We start from the raw sequence: 14719 nt of genomic DNA on the forward strand, positions 1-14719 counted from the left end.
TGGCATCAACAAGGCATTTCCGGCCACAGAACTGCCGCTCACTGGATTTTTTTTCTTTTTCGGACCATTCTCTGTAAACCCTAGAGATGGTTGTGCGTGAAAATCCCAGTAGATCAGCAGTTTCTGAAATACTCAGACCAGCCCTTCTGGCACCAACAATCATGCCACGTTCAAAGGCACTCAAATCACCTTTCTTCCCCATACTGATGCTCGGTTTGAACTGCAGGAGATTGTCTTGACCATGTCTACATGCCTAAATGCACTGAGTTGCCGCCATGTGATTGGCTGATTAGAAATTAAGTCTTAACACACAGTTGGACAGGTGTACCTAATAAAGTGGCCAGTGAGTGTATATACACACAGTATGAGCTCTCACATACAGGAACTGCTCACAAAAATTAAGTTTTTGATGATATTCTAATTATTTCAGTTATTCAATACAAAAAGTGAATCTCATATATAGAGTCATTACAAACAGCATGATCTATTTCAAGTGTCCAAAATCAGTGATGGTTTGAGGAGCCATGTCACCTGATGGTGTAAGTACACTGTTTTATCAAGACCAAAGTCAGCGCAGCAATCTACCAGGAAATTTTAGATCACTTCATTCTTCCCTCTGCCGGCAAACTTTTTGGAGATGGAAATTTCATTCTCCAGCAGGACTTGACACCTGTCCACAGTGCCAACACCTGGTATAAAAACAACAGTATCACTGTGCTTGATTGGCCAGCAAACTCGCCTGACATTAACCCCATAGAGAATCTATGGGATACCGTAAAGAGGAACATGAGAGACACCAGACCCAACAATGCAGACGAGCTGAATGCTGCTATCAAAGCAACCTGGGCTCCCATGACACCTCAGCAGTACCACAGGCTGATCGCCACCATGCCACGCTGCATTGATGCAAAAGGAGCCCCGACAAAGTATTGAGTGCATTTACTGAACATAAATTTCAGTAGGCCAACATCTTAGATTTTAAAATCATTTTTTCAAGCTGGTGTTATAAAGTATTCTAATTTACTGAGATAATGACTTTTGGGTTTTCATTGGCTGTAAGCCACAATCAACATTAACAGAAATAAACACTAGAAATAGATAGCTGTTAGTAATAACTAATGCGAGTTTCACTTTTGTATTGAAAAACTGAAACAAATTAACTTTTTGATATCTTTTTTTTTTTTTTTTTTTTTAATTGCCCTGTTGCCCCCTATATATAGGATTATCACCATAGTCCTCTATATAGTGTATGAGCCCCAACCTAGCCCCTATACACAGTATGAGATCCACATAGAACCCTATATGTAGTATGAGCTCCAACAGAGCCACTATGTGCAGTATGATCCCTTCAGAGCCTCTATATACAGGGTGAGCTCACATAGCCTCATATGTACAGTATGAGCCCCTACATCGCTCACTATATACACACACAGTATGAGCCCTCACAGCCGCCTATATACAAGATGAGCCCTTACATAGCTCCCTATATATATTATGAGCACTCAGCATTCTATATACAGTATGAGCCCTTACATCGCATCCTATATACAGTATGAACCCCAACATAGCTCCCTATAGCTGACATATGGCATAAGATTAGGTCATATGTTGTGAAGGAGTTAATAATCTCATTGATAGCAAGTCAAGGCTTGTATTTCTGTGTGTAACTTTTATACTTGATACCGATAGTGAATATATTTGAAAATTACCGTATATACTCACGTATAAGTCGAGATTTCCAGCCCATTTTTTGGGGATGAAAGTCCCCCTCTCGGCTTATATGCAAGTCATATACTGGGGGTCAGCGGGGGAGGGGGGAGCGCAGATGTCAGAGATCATACTCACCCCCTCCTGGTGCAGTCTCTGCAGCCCCCCTGCTTCTCTCATGGTCTCGGCGCCTGTGTTCAGCGGTCACATGGTACTGCTCATTAAAGTAATGAATATGCGCATAATCCTGACTTTACTAAGTGGTACCACGTGACCGCTGAACACAGACAACCTAATCAAATGTGTAATATGTATAAATAAAACAGATATTGAATATTGTGAAATTGTACTTCTCTGCTGACTGCGGTCTTTTTGTTTCAGTAGAAGTTCTATTCTGAGAAAGAAAAAAAAAATATTAATCCAATTTTTATATATACATGTTCTGTCTCCGACATAGTTAATGACTCTTAACTGTATTTTGATAACATAAATTCAGTGATAATGCTCAGTTTTTCATAGATTCTGATGTTCACCGTTTTGGCTCCATCTAGTGGCCAAAAATAACTACAGTGTTATTCTATCTTAGTTTCATTTTCGTTCTTGATTTCCCTCCAATTCCCAATGTACCCTGGGTAAGTTTACAAGGCATTATGGTCTATTCCAGCCCCCTTTTTCTGCCCAGTCTGCCATTTTCTATCAGGTTTGCATACTGGAAGTACCTCATCCCTCTTCTCCCCCTGCATCAGCATCGTCGGTGAGTAATCACGCTCCCACATCTATCCCTGTCCTAGATCACCTTCCTTAGTTAGCTCTCCCCTGGTTAGGTATTAGTGCAGGTAATCTGTATAATGTATATTATGTATTTTTATGTACCCATACTGATTGATTGTATCATGTTTTGCTTGTAGTTTCACCATGCCCCAATATACCATTACGTTCAATAAAGCACAGATTCAACCTACAATCTTCTTATTGGACCCCCGGTATAGCGGTTTAGCTGCCCGTATAAGCTACATGAATCCAGGTTCATTAGTAAGGACGGAACAATACATATATTTATTCACACACAAACTTTACAAATATGCAAGTTTATAAAAAAAAAAAAAAAAGTAATTAGATTCATATGTTGGGGTCTCAGTAGTCAGACCTTCAACAATCAGCAAGTTTTCCACTATCTGTTTTGGGGAATACACACTTAAAGTAAGCATTTGCAATACTTCAAATGGAGCATTAAATTGAAATGTATGAAATTACTTTGTGCAATATGATTATGCTTGCTCTTGGCAAGCCTACGCCACAGTATCAATCTTAATACTATTAGAGGGCCAAAATTTTAATAATTGTAATTAAATCTAACCTGTCACCTGAAAAAAAACACTAATAATCTGTAGTGTTGTGAGTTCATTTTCCCCTTCACTACTGAGGACCGAGGAACTCCCTCTTCTGGTGAAGAAAGGTAGTGAGCCTGATTGTCAAACACCTGGGGCTGATGATGATGACTGGCTGAGTGGAGTTAATGACTGGATATAAGGCTGCCGACGCCCTTCTGGCCTGCGGGTGATTTCTCTGTGGACTTCTAGGAAACCTGTTATGATTGAGTCACCGTAGGAGGCAAAAACAGAAATGCTAGCCAAGTCCTGAAAACCAGAGAAGTTGGCAACTATCAGATTGCAGACCCCTGAACCTATCAACACAACTAGCAGTAGCCGTGGGGGGTTCCTACAATGACCTAGACCCCTCGATCACAGCCGGAGAGATACATAGACCTAAAGAAGGAAAGGGGAAATCTAACTGCCCCAGAGCAGACCCCAAAGCAAAAGGCAGCCCCCCACATATAATGACGGTGAAGCAAGATGAAAACACTTACACAGACAGAAAGACAGGCTGAGCAAAGACGGGGCCCAAAAACTACCTAGATAGGAACGGATAGGAAGGCTGCTGTCTGCAATCTGCCAAAACCCTATCAGAGACAAAAGCCAACAAGCTGATATAAAAATGGCCCTGAAGCAACTAAGCTTCAAAAACTAAATCAGCACTCAGGTACTTTGAGAAAACAGAGCTCAAGGAACACTGCACACTCCTGCAGGGAGTGGCAGAATCCAAAAAGCAAGAAAAACAAAAACAAATCTTAGATGCAAAAAGGCAAAACAGCAAACTTAGCTTTAGGAGAGCAGGAATCAGACTGGTGTCCAAGAGTCCACAGAGAAATCACCCGCAGGGCAGAAAGGGCGTAGGCTGCCTTAAATTCAGTCAGTGACTCCACTCAGCCAATCGTCTTCATTAGTCCCAGGTGCCTGATAATCAGGCTCACTACCTTCCTTCACTAGACTAGGGAGTTCACCAGGCCTCAGTGACGGAGGGGAAAATGAACTCACAACAGAAACCAGTCTGATTCCTGCTCATCTAAAGCTAAGATTTCTGCTTTGCCTTTTTGCATTAGTGTTTTGTTTTCCTTGCTTTTCTGGATTCTGCCATTCCCTGCTGGGGTGAGCTGAATCTCCTTTTGCCTGTTGCTCTGTCTTCAGAATATTCCTGAGTACTGACATAGCCTTTTTGAAGCCTAGCGTCTTCAGGGCCTTTTTTACTGTCAGTTTGTTGGCTCTTATTTTCTTAGGGTTTTTTTTGCGGATTGCAGACAGCAGCCTTCCTGTCCTTTCCTATCTAAGCTAGCTTGGGCCCCATCTTTGCTCAGTATCTTTCTGTCTGTGTTTTGCTCTTTCTTCTTGCTTCACCGTCATTATTTGTGGGGGGCTGCCTTTTGCTTTGGGGTCTGCTCTGGGGCAGTTTAGATTTCCCTTTCTGTCTTTAGGCTATGTAGTCCTCCGGCTGTGATCGAGGGGCCTAGGGCATCGTAGGAGCCCCCCACGGCTACTGCTAGTTGTGTTGATAGGTTCAGGGGTCTGCAATCCGATAGCTGCCAACTTCTCTGGTTTTCTGGACTTAGCTAGCATTTCTATTTTTGCCTCCTACGGTGACTCAATCATAACACTGCAGATAAGGAGTTAATCTGCAGGTTGAGTGTTGTGAACCTGTATTTAAGTCCTCATAAACCACATTACAGGAAACTCAAATACAGTCCTTGTTTGGCTCAAAGTACAACATAAATTAAAAAAAAAGTTCATATAATAGCACTAGTTGGCCTGCCAGGCTTAGAGTCCAGCTTCTTAGTCCTTTATTAAAGGCACTCAATCCAGGAGATCTGCACACCTCCTTTCACACAGCCACGTGTAAGACATCAGGTCTCAATTTACAAAGTGAACCACATCCAGGGGTGGAGGAATGGTAAGCAGCGATCTTTCCATAAATCTTCAGTTACTCATGTGACACCCCAGGAGTCCGGTTGCTACAGTGGCATTGCCTCCCTCACAGGGGGTGATGTTATGCCTGGAAGCAAGGAGGGTTTCCCTAGCCAGATAACATCAACATACAACACTTTTCCTGACTCCAGACCAGAAGGGGGAGCTCAAAACCTGGTTTCAGGAAAGCTTCCTTATTAGTTCTGGCCTGGAGGCGGGGTTAGTCAGTCTTTGAGAGTCTGTACAGTGGACAGGAACTGTGAGGAGCTCGTCCCAAGAGCAGAGTGAAGAGAGAGGAAAGAGGAAGTTTAGAAAAGCCTGGGGATTGTAGCTGTGATCAAGCTCACCCTAGGGAAGAGCGCTTGACACCGGACGCTGGAGTCCGTGGCTGCACTGGTACAACAGTCCCAGCAGATAAATCTGGAGGGCAGGAGACTGCAGGCCTCCTGGCCCCATCACACACCTGAAGGCACAGCAGCATAGCAGAGCCACCACGAAGGAGTGACACCTGTAAAAGGCTCAAGCTGCCTGGCATACAGGCAAGGACTAAAGAACAGTAAGTAATAGAAGACGGAGCATAGCTTCAGGCAGCAAGGACCTCAGAACAGCGCAGTAAGGAGGCCTCCAACACCACCTAAATTGCTTCCAGGGTGCCCAGGTCTCCATTTCCACCTGTACCAGTGCTCCGGTCTGCACCTCAGCACATCCAGTAAAAGTAAATGAAACTTGCCTTGCTGTGTCCTCAGAGTTATTTACTGTGTCACCTGCCCTGCATTACATCCATCATCACCATCTTTTATAATATAATTGCCCTGGGACAAATCTCTACCTGTGGAGAGCTATACCAACTTTGCTGCATCACCATCAGCGGTCTCTTTAAGCAGCGTCAGATATCCCTTGCCGAATACCACAGGTGGCATCACAAATTATATCTTATAAACTTTATTCCCCCTTTTATCATCATTTTCACTGGACATCCAGGGCCACGCACTGGGTGACTGCTGCCATGACACATCCCCTTAAGAACCAGCCCGATACCGAGTATCCCCACAGCTCTGGGGGGCGCTCCACTCGCATTTAATCTGTCGTGGCCAATTAACCCCTTTTAGCCCTATATGTGTTAAAGCATTTCTCTAGGTTTATCTTCCATCCACTAGGTTACCTACAGCCACCTTACAGTATACATAGTAAAGATCATCTGCAGAGAGCCAAACCGCTCAAAATTTTTGATCAAGCCCTTTATGCTGTAAATAAAGGCTTCTATGAGAACAAAGGCACCTGGACTATAGTTGCCATAAAGGGGTGCGCGTTGTCTACAATGTTTAAAGTTCTACATGTCAAAGTGATATACACATGAATGCCAGTACCCAAAGTTTCCAAGGGCACCACACTGCCTCCCGCCTTGCCTTCTTCCCATAATGATGAACATGCACCTAGTCATCCCTATGAAAATATGATTTGTCAATCCAGACCACCTTTTCTTATTGCTCTGTAGTGCAGTTTTGATGCTCATGACTAAAGTAAGCACTTTCATCTGTGGATTTAGGTCACCATGCCACTGGCTACTCAGTCCAATCCACAAGTTGGAATGTGTGCTAAAAATATTTTCCTAACATTTGTGCTACAGTAACTTTTTGTAGTATTTGACCTGCCTTTGCTCCCTCCCACACACATTCCCCAATGGGCCTTTGTCATGTATATCCAGTTTCTGTGGGTCATTAATTGTCCTCCATTGGACTATTTTGGCAGGCCCCAAATTACTGCATTCTGGGAAAACCCACCAAGATCTCTATTTTTGGAGATGCTCTGATGAAGCTGTCCAGATATAATACCTTCGCAGCCTTGTTAAAGTTTGAACCTTACTCTTACCTATTGTTTCTGCTTTTAACACATCAACTTTCTGAATTGTCTGTTCACTCGCTGTTCATATCTCCCATCTAGGTCAGCACAATAATGTAAAAAGATACGTTGCATGACAACAAATCTTGTCCATATGTCCCATATCGCTTTTAGATTGGTGGAGCTCTAGAAGATCAGTCACATCACAGGCTTACATTAATGTCTGGCAACTAAATGACATTTTTCCCTGGAGCTGATCATTGAAGGTTTGAGGAGTTTGACACAAGGAACTCCTTTTATTTTAAACTATGTGTACACTACATTTGAGCCCCAGATGGATTCATGTTCTTTGGCAGCAGATGGCACACAAGAACTGGATTCCTGTATGTACTCTAACAGTAAGCGGTTTATTATAAAGTCCATTAATGATCACAGTTCACAAATTAAAACAGCATTTTCTCAGCTCAAAGGTCTGACAAAATAAACAAAAAACAGTTCACATAGCAGATACAGGCTCATCCATAGAGAATAAAGTCCCTTCTCTCTCCAACTTGGAGAGACTGACTAGCACAAGGTGGTCCTTTTCTCCTCCCATACAGACAGCTCAGAGTCTGCCTTATAAAACACCTGGAAAGCCTGGACTGAAGATATGGGAAGTGACCATTCTCACCGAAGCTCTTCTAAATGTTCCCATAAATGCCATGACACTTTTGTGTGTATATATATATATATATATATATATATATATATATACATACATACACACACACAAAAGGGTCATGGCATTTATGGGAAAGTGTTCTCAACCGCTGTAACCCACAGATGTTTTTGTACACCCACATAGAGATTTTTTTGGGTGACCATCTACATCCCTATATTCAGGCTTGGCCGTTTTTTCTTCTTTAAGTATAGGCCTAAATGCCTGATAAGCAGCTGTATGCTGCTTTTTTACCTTCACAGGGTGACACATAATAAGTACTTTTAAATGATTGATTAAAGGTTATATTTTATATTTTCACCTATTGCTTTATATTCCATATAACATTTTTCGGTGAGACTTATGTCAGTTTGTCTTTGAAACTGTCTAGTGCTTTATTTACTCTTCTAAACGTTCCTAAAACCCGGACCCATAATCCTATCCCATTAAAACTTCTAAGCAACCTACTGTGGCTGGACCCTCATCTCCACCTCAGTGACACATACCTCCCCATCCCGGAGTTTACCACCTGCTTTCCTAAACCCCATGCACTGGGATATACACCCAATGCACTATGTGATAATATTCCATTTAACCCTCACTGAATTGAAAAGCTTAGATGACAGAGGTCTCCTCATTGGAAAAAAAAATACAATTATGCTACACTGTTCACTGCGTAATCCCAATTGCTAGAATAAAAGTAAAAGAAATCTCCTGGATATTACCCGCTCTGCTGAATAAGACGTCAATCCAGACGTAATAGATGAAGGATGGTGGATTATTCTACGCGTTTTTCAGTATATAGTTAGTTCTTCAGGAAATTACCACACGTATACATGTGATAATTCCCTGAAGTAGTAACTATATACTTCAAAACGCGTAGAATAAACCACCATCCTTCATCTATTACGTCTGGATTGATGTCTTATTCAGCAGAGCGGGTAATATCCACAAAATTTCTTTTACTTTGGTTCTGAAACAGTCACTTGCTGACCGGTGGATATACTGCAGCTGATATTCTCGCTTTACCAAAGGATTCATCAGGTTAGTAGAATCTGAGCAAATATTGCTAATGTCCATCGGATTAGACCCCATTTGCGCTGATTTTTACTATAGTTCTATTGTTGGTCAATTGCTAGAATAGAAACTCTTCAATACCATTGTTTATTTTCTATTGCTCCCTCAATTTCCAAAATAGTACCTGAACTTTTAATTTCATACCTTGATAAAACGTTCAGAACGTGTAGAGAGAACCTCAGACAGTAGCTTGTCTGCAGTGTTTTCCAGAACCCTAGAGAACAACAAAGCTGCATTCAGTAAAAGACCATTCATCCAAGTATCCTCCAATGCTAACAGCCCAGCCCAGGCTTTATAAACGTCTAAAAAGTTACTTATTTTACTTTCATTTTTTCAGTTTACCAACACTAATGTCTGGCAGTAAGTTACTGGCGACATGTCAAAAACGGTATTTCCAGAATTAAAAGTTGCCGTCTATCCATAGAACATGGGATAACTTTCTGATTGCTGGGGGTGGGCCACTACAGCTCACAGCAAACTCGAAAAGTCTCTAATGGAGCAGAGGTGCTCTGCTTGACCCCCTGCTACATTCATTGTTTATGGCACTCCTAGAAATACAGAGTACAGCACTTGGCTATTTCCAAGTTTATTTCTTCACTTCATTCAAGACTGGCCTGTTCTTGGTATTAATGGAGGTTCAAATAGTCAGACCTTCAACAATCAGTTATCCCCCATCTTTTAGCTATATTAAAACTTTCAATTTTTTGGAATACTTTTTTAAGCACCATTCCAGTGTTTGTTTTTGTAAATTTCAGGGCTAGAGTGGTGTCGCTAATTATGTTTCCTACGCCTAGTAATATACTTCCCAGTCGCCGTCTTCATCTTTTATCGGTGCCGCTCTGGTCAGTTTTCAGCAGGTTGTGACCTGCCGGATTGCTCCAGTGTTTGCTTGATGATTTGGAAGTCACTTCTCAATGTAAGTCTATGAGAGATAAAACAAGGCCCTGAAACTTATATTGAGAACTTGTGACCATTCAGAGGCTGCAGTCACAAAAAGGAGGAGCAGAACCAGAGTAGAGCTGGGAATAGCGGAATATGGCGGGTGGTGAGTATACTGCTAGGTGCAGCGACCTTACATTAGCGGCACCTCTTCAGCTCTAGAATTAAAAAAAATGTTAGAGTGGTGCTTTAAACTTTTAGACAAACAGCACAAGCTTAGGATAGAACAGTGATTATAGTAGGTCACCACTAGACAGCAGACTAACAAAAAAACAAAACACACAACATTCCTTCAAAAGAACACTTATGAAAATGAGCATTTCCAAGATGCTGTGAAATAAAAAACAAATTGTAATATCTCACCTACAGGTATCACTGACTGAGACTGGCACTGGATCCTCACAAATGGAATCTTTACCTGAATCTGGTAGCGAATAAATTAGCAAAAAAATAAATTATTAAAAAGAAAAACAAACAGATTTCAACTGCTTAGTATATATAGTATCATGATACAAACCTTTCCATCCATCTTGTAAATTGATTGCAGTGTCCGTTTGCTCTGGTGATGTAAGGTGGACATTCTGAACAATGAGGGAATAAAAGCATATAGTAAAAATACTATAGCGTTGTAGAATTTTACCCATTCTGCTTAGGTTGACCTTTTATATGATCCCCTACATATGCATTAACATCTTACGCACACAACTGTATTCTGGATCCATTTTGTACATATCACTGAACGATTTTTCATTTTTGTGCTTTAGTTTTTTCCCCCTGCCTTTCTTACAAAGAGCTATAGTTATTTTTCCATCAACATGTAGCAATATGAGGGCTTGTTTTCCACAAGACAAGTTTTAACAGCGCTCCTTGTGTGGCAAAAATGACCAGGCAATAGGATTTTTCAGGCGAATACGAATAAGGTGATAAACTTATATACGGTAGGTTATTTTAGTGGCTTAAAAAAAAAAAAAAAAAATCTATAAATTTGTTATTAAAAAAAAGTACGGATAATTGTTTCTTTATTGCCATTTTATGAGACCTGTAACTTAACTTTTCCCATCAATGAAGTTGTTTGAGGGATAATTTGTAATTTTACCTTATGTAATTTTGGGGCTACATATGTTTTGATAGCTTTTTCTTGCATAGTTTGAACATGGTATGGAGGCCAAAAATTTTTTTAATTTTTTTTCTTTAGAACATTTACCACAGGTCAATTACTTTTAGATTTTGATACATTAGACTTATGGACGTGGCAATTCCAGTTCTGTTTATTTTTTTATTTACTTGAATGGGGTGAGCGTTTAACTTTTTTCTTTTAGTTAACTTAGGAGACTTGAACCTGCGATCCTTTGATCACTTGCTCCATATACTGCTATATTGCAGTAAATACAGTATATTAATCTTCTATGCAGCATAGCCCATGGCTGGTCCTCACATGAGTACCAAAATGGCAGTTATAAGGACATTTAGCAGGCTCCTGGCTGCCATGATAATCCATCAGCGCCCTACCATTGTGTCATTTAATACCAAATCCTGGGGTGATTGAGAACAGTATCTAAATGGTTAAACAGCAGCATTCATCGTTTTCGTTGATGCATTTAAAGGCAGATGTCGGCTGTGTAATAGTGGGCATCAGCTGCGTCTGGTGTGGGGTCAGCTCCCAAGCCTGCGCCACATATGCAGACCTTGGAGCGGACGTACCTTTAAATTCATATGTGATGAGGGGTTAGGGAACACAGGTATTGGAATAGGCCAAATAAAATCCTGCAATTCTGTCAGATAATGCTCAGTTTCTTCCTGAAAATGATTGCAAACACGAATTCTTTGGTATTATCTTCATTTAATTAGTCTTAAATGAAAAAACACAAAAGAGAATGAAGCAAAAAGCAAAACATTGATCATTTCACACAAAACTCCAAAAATGGGCCAGACAAAAGTATTGGCACCCTCAGACTAATACTTGGTTGCACCACCTTTAGCCAAAATAACTACGACCAACCGCTTCCGGTAACCATCAATGAGTTTCTTACAATGCTCTGCTGGAATTTTACACCATTCTTCTTTGGCAAACTGCTCCAGGTCCCTGATATTTGAAGGGTGCCTTCTCCAAACTGCCATTTTTAGATCTCTCCACAGGTGTTCTATGGGATTCAGGTCTGGACTCATTGCTGGCCATCTTAGAAGTCTCCAGTGCTTTCTCTCAAACCATTTTCTAGTGCTTTTTGAAGTGTGTTTTGGGTCATTGTCCTGCTGGAAGACCCATGACCTCTGAGGGAGACCCAGCTTTCTCACACTGGGCCCTACATTATGCTGCAAAATTTGTTGGTAGTCTTCAGACTTCATAATGCCATGCACACAGTCAAGCAGTCCAGTGCCAGAGGCAGCAAAGCAACCCCAAAGCATCAGGGAACCTCCACCATGTTTGACTATAGGGACCGTGTTCTTTTCTTTGAATGCCTCTTTTTTTCTCCTGTAAACTCTATGTTGATGCCTTTGCCCAAAAAGCTCTACTTTTGTCTCATCTGACCAGAGAACAGTCTTCCAAAACATTTTTGGCTTTTTCAGGTAAGTTTTGGCAAACTCAAGCCTGGCTTTTTTATGTCTCGGGGTAAGAAGTGGGGTCTTCCTGGGTCTCCTACCATACAGTCCCTTTTCATTCAGACGCCGACGGATAGTACAGGTTGACAATGTTGTACCCTCGGATTGCAGGGCAGCTTGAACTTGTTTGGATGTTAGTCGAGGTTCTTTATCCAACATCCGCACAATCTTGCGTTGAAATCTCTTGTCAATTTTTCTTTTCCGTCCACATCTAGGGAGGTTAGCCACAGTGCCATGGGCTTTAAACTTCTTGATGACACGGTGCACGGTAGACACAGGAACATTCAGGTCTTTGGAGATGGACTTGTAGCCTTGAGATTGCTCGTGCTTCCTCACAATTTGGTTTCTCAAGTGCTCAGACAGTTCTTTGGTCTTCTTTCTTTTCTCCATGCTCAATGTGGTACACACAAGGACACAGGACAGAGGTTGAGTCAACTTTAATCCATGTCAACTGGCTGCAAGTGTGATTTAGTTATTGCCTGTTAGGTGCCACAGGTAAGTTACAAGTGCTGTTAATTACACAAATTAGAGAAGCATCACATGATTTTTCTAACAGTGCCAATACTTTTGTCCACCCTCTTATATGTTTTGTGTGGAATTATATCCAATTTGGCTTTAGGACAATTCTTTGTGTTTTTTTCATTTAAGACAAATTAAATGACGATAATACCAAAGAATTTGTGTTTGCAATCATTTTCAGGAAGAAACTGAGTATTATCTGACAGAATTGCAGGGGTGTCAATACTTTTGGCCACAACTGTATAGAGGTATTCTCCACTAGAAGTATAGCTTCGAATACTACATTCACACATTTTTTTCTCATCCATGTAGTCTATTTTGGAAACACATGACCCACAGTTTAATAGGACCTTTCACAAATTGCTTTTTTTAATGGATCCATGTGTCCATTCTGTTAAACTCTGCGCATGCACTGTTCTCATCTATTTTGAGAATTAGACTCAGCCTTCAACGTCTATAAAAATCCATTATAAACTGATGAAAAATGGAAGACCATTTTCCATCAGTTTTTAGCCAATCATTAAAGGGATATTCTCAATTGGTCTCTTAGGCAGTTTACAGCTCTGCTGATCACAAAAGCACATATGGGGGGGGGGGAGATATACATATTTGATAAAATAAATTCCCATTCAATGCAGCCTTTACAGAACAAAGCACATATTCCTTGAAAAGGTTTATATAGGAGAAAAAGGAGTAACAGTGCGATTCAATAGATTTGTAATACATACATATTAAATGGTTATTCACAAATAGGCAAGGTATCCCCTTATTCATGGGATAAGGAGTAATTTTCTGATCACTTGAGGTCCGACTGCTTTGACCCCCTGAAATTTTGCTTTGCGTTTTTTTTTTTCCAGTTGTTTTTTGTTTTCTGATTTTTATGTCAATGTGGCTTTTCCAGGTGTTTTAGACAAATTCATGATATCAGACTTTAAAAAAACAAAAATAGGCACAAAATATGGCTCAACTCTACTCCAAGTTATACCTAATGACAGGAAAAAGAACAATTATGGGCTTTACACAAGATTCATGATGAATCCTGTGTGTTATTTTGAGTAATATAAATCAAATAAACATCAGCAAAAACAAGGAAAATCAAGAAAAATAGTGACAAAAATGCAGATGATTGGGCCCAATGAATGTAGCCAAAGCCAAGCATACACACCTCCGCATTCAGGAAGGAGCTCTATAGCCATGAACTCAGTATCCCTAGTCAGACATCAAGCAAGTTGACCTTTATCATATGAATAACTTTATTTAATAACCCTTTAACTAGAAAAATAAAAACCCTAAAAAGGGCTCATTCTCACGTCAGTTTTTCTCGTACAAGTGATACCACATGTTTTTCATAGATAGCACTCATACCTTTGAAAGTCTATAGGGCTGTCCACATGTCTGATTTTTTGCAGACCATGCTTTGTGGAAAATCAGAGACATGTCTGATCTTGATCAAGAGTACTGGATAAAAATAGGAAATGCAAGTCAATAGGTCCGTGGAGAAAAAAAAACTCAACAAAAACAATAAAAATTGGACAGTGCTCAGATGCCATCATCATACTCTGATAGTAAAAACTGACACTCCCCAAGCGCTGAAGAAACTATAATACAAAAACACTGATGTATGAATTAGGCCTTGAGCTGCATTTACAATGCAAGATAATTGTGAATGTGCGTTCTTAAAAACACTTGCTTCATGATAATCGTTTAGGGTAAATAGGCTGCAGATCACCAAATGAATAAACAGAATGCTTGTTCTATGGGTGAAATGATCTTTAGCGCAGCTCAAGAGACCATAGGGCAATGCACCGCCAAGAACTAAGTAAAGAGGACTTGCACTGCAGAGAATCAAGGCAGTCTATGCGCACTGAGCGATCTATTGCAGATCTATTACAGATTGCTCAGTGCACATCATTTACTTTGGTCTGCCTGTATAAAAGGGCATTCACCGACTGGCAGACATTTAATGGTTTACTGATCAGCGGTTGCAAAACCTACAAAAAGACAAAATGAAAAAAACCTTGCTATAATTAAATAAGTAAAAAGCAAA

At 40.6% G+C, this 14719-nt stretch overlaps 1 protein-coding gene across 6 annotated transcripts in view; it reads right to left on the reverse strand.

Moving 5' to 3' along the window:
• SYCP2L (synaptonemal complex protein 2 like) overlaps positions 1 to 14719 on the reverse strand; it is a 320192-nt gene that overhangs the window by 143794 nt on the left and 161679 nt on the right. For all 6 annotated transcript variants that reach the window (XR_012230581.1, XM_073566695.1, XM_073566676.1 and 3 more), the window contains 4 exons: positions 10073 to 10136; positions 9919 to 9979; positions 8761 to 8830; positions 2058 to 2101 (listed from right to left, as the gene is read on the reverse strand). Coding sequence is in view for 5 of the 6 variants with exons in the window: in XM_073566695.1 (XP_073422796.1) it covers positions 2058 to 2101; positions 8761 to 8830; positions 9919 to 9979; positions 10073 to 10136 (239 nt within the window). In the remaining variant the exon portion in view is untranslated. The remainder of the gene's footprint in view (positions 1 to 2057; positions 2102 to 8760; positions 8831 to 9918; positions 9980 to 10072; positions 10137 to 14719) is intronic.

The sequence above is a fragment of the Dendrobates tinctorius genome, unplaced genomic scaffold, assembly GCF_039654945.1.
Source record: "Dendrobates tinctorius isolate UK_male_01 unplaced genomic scaffold, ASM3965494v1 ptg000004l, whole genome shotgun sequence".
NCBI lineage: Eukaryota > Metazoa > Chordata > Amphibia > Anura > Dendrobatidae > Dendrobates > Dendrobates tinctorius.